We start from the raw sequence: 10,056 nt of genomic DNA, 5'->3' as shown, positions 1-10,056 counted from the left end.
GGTAGGGGCTATCATTAGCCCCATTTTACAGATGAGGAAACTGAGGCTTCAGCAGTTGAGAACCTTGATGAAGGATGCTCACCTAGCAGGAGCTGGAATTCACAGCCAATCAATGTAGAATGAATTAATCACTTGGGTGTGGGGCAGGAGGACAAATAACCTGTATCTTATAATCCAATGGTTTCAGAGCTGGAGGCTCTTAGTGGTGACTTAGCCCTGGGGTTCTTAACTTGGGTCCATGGATGGGGAAACTGCTGGGTTCCCAGAACAAACAGATAAGGTCCCCATCACACTCAGTGGCTTCTGACCCTTCCATCTCCCATCAACCCTCCCACTTCATCCAAGTCCTGGAGCTGCCCACCTTGTCATCTCTTGGTCTGTCATCACACGCCTGCCAGGTGTCCTATTCCAGTGTCGCCTGAGACACCGGAAGGCTCTCCAATTTCTGGGAACGTCCCTATCCCCGACTCAGAGCAGAAGCAACACCAATAGTCAGGTTTTCTATATCCTTGGAGATGTTGGGAAAAGGGGGAGAGAGCTCAGATCTGGGAGGCAGACATGCTGGGCTTCTAATAACAACAAAGATAATAACAGTATCAAAGGCTAACATTTATTGAGCACCTACTATGTGCCAGGCACTGTCCTAACCACTTGACACATACGAAGCCTTTTTATCCTCAAGACTCTTCGAGGTAGGTTCAGCTATTTGCCTCGTTTGACACAGGAGGAAACTGAGGCCCAGAGAAGAGAGGTAACTTGCCCAAGGCCAGGTAGCCGGTGAGTGCTGTGGCTCCACGGTACACAGGCAAGGTGTCCTTGGACAGGTCCCAGCCACTTCTCTGGGTGGCTTTCTCCAACTGTTACCTGCAGGGCCCCACCTCAAGGTTTGTGTGATGACTAAGATGGTCTTTGTACAGGCCCAGCACACAGTAGGCGCTTAGTAAACGAACAGCCCTTCTTTCCTCTTAACGCTGATGGGGCATTCCTGGGCTGGCACTTCTGCAGCATCCTCCCCCCAGCTTCTCCCCTAAGCCAGGAGGGATCCACACCACCCTCTCTCCCTGTCTAACCCCAGAGCCACGCAGTGCCCGTTCTCGCTGCAGTTTTAATGATGTTGGTCATAATTCCCGCACTTCTGGGCAAAAGCTGCCCAACCCCCCCCCCGCCCCCCCGCCCCCCCAGGGGAGGGATGCCGTCGGGGAGTCCGCTGCCCGAACAAGGTCCCCCTCCTGTCCCGCCGCCCTGGGAGGGTTGGGGGAAGGGGGTGAGCAGGGGACGTGCTTTGTCCTGGGGTCCAGTTGGGTCCTGGGCTGCAGGGAGGGCGGGCTAGGAGGCCGGGGCCTCGCCTTCTGGGCGGTGGCCGGCGTAGAGGGCGGCCAGGGGCCGGAAGCGGGGACCCCAGCTGCTGAGATAGGCAAAGTCCTGCTCGGAGCCCGACGAGCCGCTGTGCAGCGAGCTGAGCGAGGCGGCTGGCGAGTCCGCGCCCTCGAAGGCGTAGGTCTGGAAGGCGTCGTAGGGCGGCACCGACAGGTCCCCGTCTGCCAGCGCCACCTTGCGGCTGATGAAGTCCCTGAACACCGAGAAGTCCGGCTCGGGGCTCGGCGGCCCCTGCGGCAGCGAGTGGTGCTCCGAAGGCAGACGGGCCTGCGGGGGGCTCCCCGGGCCCCCGCCCGGGCCCACGCCGCCGCCGCCGCCGCCGCCGCCGCCGCCGTCGCCGCCGCCCTTGAGCTCGCCGAAGTCGTAGAGGCTTCGCAGTGCCGACATGTCGTAGGCTTCGGTGTCCTGCTCGCCGCCCCCCTCGTCGTTGTATTTGATGACGTTGTCCCGCATGTCCTCGTCCTCGTCCGAGCTCAGGTGGCTCTTGTGGTGGCGCCTGAGGGTGAGTATCAGCAGCACCAGCACTGTGCGGGAGACAGAAGGAGGCGCGTGAGGGCAGCGCCCCCCCAGGGCAGTCCGGGGACCACCCTTCCCCTCCTCCCCAGCAGAGCTGGCTCAGCCTAAATGCTCATGCAAATTTCCTAGATTTCTGTGCAACAATACCTTTCTCACAGTCAGACCGTAGCTGGCTATCTGGATAGGTAGTGAGCTGCCCATCTTGGGAGGTGTGCAAATCAAGCCTATGCCACCACTGGGGGTGGGGTGGGGACAGAGAGCAGTGTTAAGAGATTTCATGGGTGTTGAGGGCTGGACCCAAACTCTGAGGTCTCCATCCTTAACTCTATGAAGAGATACATCCCCCTGAGGTCTCTGGGTGCTGGGGGGTGGCGATGGGAATGGGGCAGCTGAGGTCTGGGGGGAGTGAAATGTCCTTGACCCTGACCTCTCTTTCACCCTTGCCCTCCTCTGTCCACTCCAGAAGCCCTGATCACCCTATTCGCCCTCTGGGTCTCTGGTCCAGATATCTCCTGCAGGAGCCCTTCCCTGAGAGCTCAAGGCCGGGTTCAGGATATCACCTCCAAGCTCCCCTGATGAGGGGTTCCTCTCTATCCCCTGGTTCGGACCCTGGACCAGCATCAGCATCTCCTGGGAACTTGTTAGAAATGCAAATTCTCAGGTCCTGTCCTAGATCTACTGGGTGGGGCCCAGCAGTCTGTTTCAATAAGGCCTGCAGGTAATGCCCAGGCAGCTCAGGTTTGAAAGTCGCTGCTCATTCATAGCACAGACCTGCCATGTTAAGATGTCAATCTCACTCCGCCTCAAAATACACACTGTGAACTGCCCTCGGGGACCTGGGGAACGTTCCCCGAGAGTGGTGCCTGGCATGCAGTAAGCAAGAGAACCATGCTTGTTGAATGAATGACGGAATGAAGAATTGGATGGAGACCTGGGTGATGCAAGGATGAGCAGAGTTTTTTGGCTTTCTTCACTTGCCTCCCAGGACTCTGCATACTCTTCTTCCTCCCACCTCACTGATAACTCGTTCTCAACCTCATAAGCAAGCTTCTCTTCTCCTCTCCTCTCTGACTTCTTAACATCAGATGTCCCAGGACTCAGTCCTTGGTCTTTTTTCCACACCCCCTCTCGTCGCTTTCCTTGTCTCGTGGCTTTAAATTCCATTTAGAGGCTGACAACTCCCATATTGCAGTCTCCAGCCTGGACTTCTCCCCTGAAATCTAGATTGTACATCCAGTTTCCTCTCTAGCAAGTCCCCGGGGTTGACCAGGAGAATCTCAAACTTAATGTGTCCAAATTTGAAAGAATAATCTTTCCCCCTTCCCACCCTCAGTCTCCCAGTCTCAGCGATGGCAACCCCAACTTTCCAGTTACTCAGGGCTTTTTGTATCTTTCTTTCACTGATGAATCCCAGTGCCTAGAATAATTTAGCACATGGGTGGGGGTACTCACTGGACGGATAAATTAGGAACCGATGAGCAAATGAGAGAATTAAATGGATAGGTGGGTGGATGGATGGACAGACATGTGTTGGGTATCCTCTCAGGCACTGGATTCTTCTTGCAGCTCCAAACAGCTCAGGCCAGGCCAGTGGGCAGAACCAGCTGCGAGGGCCATGGGGCAGGGTGCTGGCTCACGACCTAACAAGGTGGATCATGACCGGGAAGGAGGTGGGATCCAGGGACAGGTTGGGAGGGAGGAAAGGTGTCAGGAGAGAAGTGGGAAAGATGGATGGTCGGCTTCTGAAGCTGGAGGCCGGGAGCTGCGGAGGGGGGTGCCCGTGAGAGCAGATGGTGGGAAGCGCGGGCGGCAGGAGACAGATGTGCCAGGCCTGATCAGTGATTCCGCCCGTCACCTTTAGAGCACTGATGTGCACTTTCTTCGTTTGTGGGCAATTAGGCAGAAATTTGTTTGCACTGCCTCGGAAAATGAAACCGCTGTAAAGTGCATCCTCTGGAAAAAGGGTTTCTGAGCCACGGGCTGGGGAGTGGAGAGGAGCGGGGGGGCTCCCAGCTAGGAGGGGCCTGCCCAGGACCTCCGCAGGTCCCAGGGGTGGGTGGTGAGGCGTGGGAGGCAGCTGAATCTCCCAGGGAACTGAGCAAACCTGGGACCTGCCATCTGGCCCTCCCTGGAGTTCCTCCAGCTCTGACTGTTGTCCAGTAGTCAGGACTGAGGTGAGGCCTTTCTGCTTTAACAGTGAGAGGCGGCATTGCGGCCACCTGAATCCAGTTTAGCTCCTGAAAAAATTGACCTCTTCCCTGGGGACACTCTTGGGGGGTTCAACTGGCTGCTGGTGGAACTGATACCTGAGTAGATTTTTGCCCCCTCCCCAAGTGTCTTAAGGTTTTACTCCAGCTGCCTCAAAGTCTTGCCCCCAGTTTAGATTCCCAGCAGGTGGAGTAGTTAAAGGAGCAGGGAACACAGGGTGAAAAGACCTGATTTCAAGTCAGAAGATGAACTGGGTCCCCTTTTGCAAGCCACTTAACGACTCTGAGCCTCAGTTTTGTCATCTAAAAAATGGGGATGATACATCTGGCTGAGGGGTTGTGAGGTTCCCAAGAGCCCCTTTTTTACTAAAAGTACTACATGAAGACTAAAATAGGACAATAGACATGAGAGAATGTTAAAAAATAGGCTTGGTTTTTCAAAATTAGAGAGACTTTGGGCCATGTAGAGGGTTGGCCAGCATGAACTTAGTCTCAGCTGGGGGCTGACACCTTCTGGAGTTGGTGGTAGGGCTGCTCCGTACTTAGGAGGCTTCTCGTAGGAGCTGCAGGTTAGAACCTGGACATCAATCGAGCCAGCCCTTCCTAGGATGGGGAGGGAAAGTGAGACCCCCATGGAGGCACCTCAGGAAGGACATCCAGGGCCCAAGGATGGGGGCCAGTCGGGCGGGGGGGGGGCTGGCTCTTGGTGGACTTACCGACCAGGATGAGGACACAGACCAAGAGGGCGATGAGGGCTCCAGGGCTGAGGGAGGTGGCCACGACAAAGGCCGTGGTGTTGCAGGACTGGATGGCGCCGGAGCTGTCGCAGCCACAGATGCGGATGGTGAGCGTCCCCGTGCTGCTCAGCGTGGGCGGCCCACTGTCCACCACCAGGATGGGCAGGAAGAACACGTCCTGCTCCTGCCGGTTGAAGCCCATGTGCTGCGTGTGCACCGCGGCTGTATTGTCTGCTTCGAAGAAACGGAGTGGTGTGTGACTTGGGTTCGGCCTCCCCCGTCCCAGTCACCTCCCAATTCCACCTCGGGATTTCCCTCACTCTGCCCCCAGCTACTGTCTCCCAGCTGACCCATGGGTCTATTCCCTGATCTCCTAAAATTCTGTGACCGACTCTCCCCAAATTCTGCCCCCAGCTGCCTGAAGGTCCTGTCCCCAGCCATAGAGCCCTCAGTTCTGTCCTTAGCTGTCCTAAGCTTCTATTCCCAGCTGTCTCAAAATTCTGTTTTCAGCTATTCCAAGATTTTGTCCCCAGTGGTGCCAAGGTCCTGTCCCCGGCTATATCAAGAAAATTGTTTTTGCCTTTTGTCTCAACAGCCTTTTTTTCTCTCAGATTCCACCCCAGCTGTCCAATGCATCCTGATCCTGGGGTCCTGTGGTCCTTGGGTTGTGGCTTCCTGGGCACTGACAAGCTCTGGGTCATCAGAGAAGATGGGGAACACGGGCTGGCACCTGCCTTTGGCCGAGGCATGGTTCTGTCAGGAGTCTCTTTAAGAGCTGAGCCTGGAGGGCCGGGGGCATGCCCCTTGGGGCCTGATGGGGACGCCCCAGGGTACCAAGGTCACCTCACCGGTCTCTTTCCTTTTGATGCATAATGGCCAGAGGGAACAGTGAACTCACATGAGTCATACTCATCGCACTGCTTCGGCCTCGTGCTGGGAGTGCCAGTCAGGACTCGGGGGGTGGGTATAGAGCACGGGCTCCCCCGCCCCGGTGACCCCTCCACGCCTCTCCTGCATGGGCCAGGCCATCACTGACCCTCTGTCATTCTGGTGGCTGCCAATGCGGTAGTCGAGAAGTACTCAGAGCCCAGCTCCCTGCTGCTCCCATCCTTGACAGCCAGCTCCACAAAAGGGGTCCCGCTTCCCGCTGGGGGCCCAGGCCTCCCTCCTGAGTCCTTCTCTCTGCCCTCGCAGGCTTCAGGCTGGTCTCCCTGACCTCAGACTTTGACAGCCTGGGTCCCTTCCCCAGCTTTGCGGTCCCAGTTAACTCAGCCTCTTCCCCGCAGCCCCCAATTCAGTGCGCCTGCCTGGCCTTCCCCATCATGAACACAATGCAGGAAGAAGAGCCCTTGGAAGGGCCGACTCGTGACCTTGGGCACACCTGTGAAGTGGACTGGAGGTCCAGCTGAAACAAGACTGGTCATGGGTTAAAGCTCATGTGATGGGCACATAGGAGTTCATTGTGTTATTTTATCTACTTGTATACATCTTTGAAAGTTTCCATTAAAATGTTAATAACTAATGCTGAGTTGGTCATTTACCAGCTTGGGAAACTCATTTAGCTTCCCTGGATCTCAGTTTCCTCATCCGAAATGGAGGAAAATAGCATCACGTAGGTGTGAGGATTAAACAGTGTAATTAGCACATAACCCTTAGAACAGTTCCTAACACGTAGAAATGCTGCGTGAATGCTGGTTGTTAATTTTTTCATGCCCCACCCCCACGTGCTACACCCCACGCCCGCGCTCTGTCTAGGCTGCCCTGCCTTTTTTCACTAAGTTCCTGCTAGCTGGAACACCCTCTCCACTTCCTTGCCTGGGCGAATTCCTCATCCGTCATGCTCCAGCTAAATGTCACCTCTTTTCTGTGGCCTCCTTTCTACGCTTCCCTGGGAAGGAAGGATTTATGGCTTCCCCCTCCCTGCTCTGACTGTGCAGGCGCCACGCACGCTTCTGTTACAGCACTTGTCATGCTGTGTTAAGGTAGCGTGTGCCTGTCTCTTCCCTGGCACTGAGCCAGCCTTGAAGAATGATGCTTGAACGAACCACATCTTTTAGGGTAACTGGTGGTCCTGGGTCAGCTCCTCGAGCTCCGGCTTGAACTCTAGCCCTCCTGCCAAAGGGTGAGTCAACCGAGCTGTGACAACATCTGCCTTCCCCTGGGAAAGAAAGGCTCAAGGGCAAGATGAGGAAAAGAAGGAACGGCGTGGGGCTCCTTTGCACTGGCCGCATACTTCTTATGTATCGAGGACTGGGTAGATACTTTAAATACCTAGAAATGTTTAATCCTCACAACCACCAAGAGTTGTAACATTATTCCCATTTTACATACATGGACGTTGAGGCTCAGAGAGAAGGGACTTGTCTGAATTTATCCCGTGAATTGGTGGCATAGCTACCGTTTCCAGCCACCCATCGAATCCTCCGTCCATCCATCCATCCATCCAATAAATCTTTATTGAGTAACTACTCTGTGCTTGGCACCATGCTAGTCATGGGGGGTGGGGAATAATGGGGAGCTAAATCAACCATAGTCCTGGATCTGGCCTTGTATTCTGATGCGAGGGATAAAGGTTAATCAAATAAGCTCACAATTTAGTGTACAATTGCAAACCATGGTGAGTGCTAAGAAGGAAAAGTATAGGAAGAGCATCTAACAGAGGATCTGACCAGTCTGGGGGATCAGGGAGAACTTTTTGGAAGAAATGATATTATTGTGAGCCCTGAACAATGAATTCTAGGGGAGGGAATAGTCCATGCAAAGGTCCTGAGGTTAGAAGAGGCATAGGAACTCAGGGAACTGAGAGCAGTCCTTTGCGGCTGGAGGGATAAGGATGATGACTAGAGCGAGTCAAGGAGAGGCTGGAGGGGGAGGCAGGGGCTCATAATAGCAAGTCTTAGAGGCCATGGTAAGGAATTGGGTGATTTTCTTAAAGGCAACAGGAGGCCATCGATTGATGGGCAAAGAAGCAACCTAGTGGCATATCATCCCTCTATTCAATAGCGAATACTAATTAAACACCCTCTACAGGTCAGGATTATTCTAGCCCCTGAGGATACAGCAGTGAACAAGACAGACATGGTCCCTGCCTTTGCTAAGCCTACCTTCTAAGCAAGGGAGCCTCTAATCTAAAATACAACAGTGGATGTGGAAGACCAGTTAGGAAGCTACTGTGTGTTCTAGATGTGAAATAAGAGTGGTAGTGGAGGCACAGAGAAGTGGACAGATTTGAAAAATGAGTGGATGGCTCTGACTCAGCCTCTAATTCCCAAGCAAGAACAGAGGAGAGGAGAGGAGAGGACATATTTGTTTCTCAGGGTTGCTGTCTTTGGTCGTGGAACCATATGTCTGGAGAGCTCTGGTTCCTGCTACTCTTTCACCCCATAAGAGGAAATCCCTGAGCACCATGTCTTTCCCTCTCAGCTGCCCTCCTGGGCAGCAGCTGGCTTCATTTGGGGAAGCCAGTGGCCACCCCAGGCCCCTACCCCACCCTTCTAGGCAGGATCTGCGCCCAGCACTGCATTCATCCATCTGGCCTGACATACATCAGTGTCAATCCTGGCTGCAAAAGCAATATTTATAAATCACGTTTCCAAACTGGCTACAAATTTGTACAAAGAAACAGATGGGTTGGGGTAGCCGTTTGTCAACTGGGATATTTATATGGTGAGGAGGAGGGGGCTTGGCACACCGTGGGAGGGGCCGGGGGACTGGAGGAGGAGCCCTTTCCTGGCAGTGCCGGCCTCAGCACGCTGCTGCCGGCCTTGCTCCCAGGGCTTGTACGCAGCTGGTCACGCCGGATGGGAGCCCTGGTGGCCAACCCAGCCCCCAGCCCCCAGCCCCCGTCAAAGAGAGGCAGCTGGGGCAGAACCTCAGGCCCCTCGGGTTGGAAAGATTGTGAACTTGGTGAGGTCAGTCCAGGGCTATTTGTGTCTCCGGCGCTCAGCTTGGGGTACCACTGCCATAGTGAGCAATCAGGGCAGCACTAGTCGTTAAAAGTTCTTAAAATGCTGAACTACTTCCAAAGAGGTTTAAATAGCCATGACTCTGAGTCCCCCAAGTCCTTCCCTGCTGCCTCAGCCTCTCCCTCAAGCACACCCCCAACTTTAACACGATCAAGTCGCTAAGGGGTTCAAGCCTGGCTCAGCAGAGGCTCCATGGTCCTACTCCAGATTATTTATGACCAGGGTCCTTTCTGATTGATTATCTGAGCTGCACTGGTTGTTAAATATTTTTAATATTACTCCTGGAAATACAGATGGGTCTGGCTTCAGAAGCCACTGAGGGAAGGGGTGTCAAGGTCTTGGGGGTGATACCAGACCTGGAACAGGATCAGAAGGAACCCACGTGATCTGGCCCCTAGTACCTCTCTGACTGCATCTCCTCCAGTCCTGTCACTCACTCACCCCAACTATGCGGGTCTTGAACGTCCCAAGCCTGTTCCCACCTCAGGGTCTTTGCATTTGCTGTTTCTTGCACTTGGATCATTCAGCCCCTCACTTCCTTTAGATCCCTACTCACTATTGATTCCTTCAGAGAGGCCTTCCTAGATCACCTTATTTAAAACAGCTTCTACTCTTGCCTTGCTTTATTTCCTCCTGTTTTGTCTAACACGCTTTTGTTTATATGTTTTTCTCTGGCCACGCCGCGTGGCTTGCGGGATCTTAGTTCCCCGATCAGGGATCAAACCCGTGCCCCCTGCAGTGGAAGCTTGGAGTCCTAACCAGTGGACTGCCAGGGAATGCCCTAACACATATTTTTGAATACCTACTATGTGCCAGGCACCCAGGGTCCAGCACTGAATAGAACAAAGTCCAGACTCGTGAAGATTGCATTATTCCTCCCTGCCAGCCACTTACCAACCCCATCATAATATTCATTTGTTTAATTTCTGTTTCCCCTCTGTAGAATATAAACTCCATGAAGGCAGGGATTTTGTCTTGCATGCCGCTGCATTTTCGGGACCTAGAACAGTGCCTGACATGTAGGGACTGTATTTCAATAAATGGTCAACAAATAATTGCTGAATGAAGGAAAGGCCATGTTCTAGGTACTGACAATATACCTCTGTAACCCACATCTCACTGGGACCACCTAGCTGCCTGGCCGGCATCTTCAGCCCCATTTTACAGATGATGAAACTGAGGCAGGCATTAGGGTTGCATAGAAAGCCTTCAACTGAGCCTGGGCTGGGACCCAGGTCCCTCACTCCCAGTTCT

At 53.9% G+C, this 10,056-nt stretch overlaps 1 protein-coding gene across 1 annotated transcript in view; it reads right to left on the bottom strand.

Moving 5' to 3' along the window:
• Positions 1-553: 553 nt before the first annotated feature.
• CDH22 (cadherin 22) overlaps positions 554-10,056 on the bottom strand; it is a 71,104-nt gene continuing 61,601 nt past the window's right edge. The window contains exons 10-11 of the mRNA XM_079945384.1: positions 4,817-5,068; positions 554-1,901 (exon numbers count right to left, since the gene is read on the bottom strand). Of these exons, the coding sequence (XP_079801510.1) occupies positions 1,327-1,901; positions 4,817-5,068 (827 nt within the window). The 3' untranslated portion in view covers positions 554-1,326. The remainder of the gene's footprint in view (positions 1,902-4,816; positions 5,069-10,056) is intronic.

Source organism: Stenella coeruleoalba (genome assembly GCF_951394435.1).
Source record: "Stenella coeruleoalba genome assembly, chromosome: 15".
In the NCBI taxonomy this organism is placed as follows: domain Eukaryota; kingdom Metazoa; phylum Chordata; class Mammalia; order Artiodactyla; family Delphinidae; genus Stenella; species Stenella coeruleoalba.
Note: the sequence above shows the minus strand (reverse complement) of the source record. Positions and strands in the feature narration are given on the sequence as shown.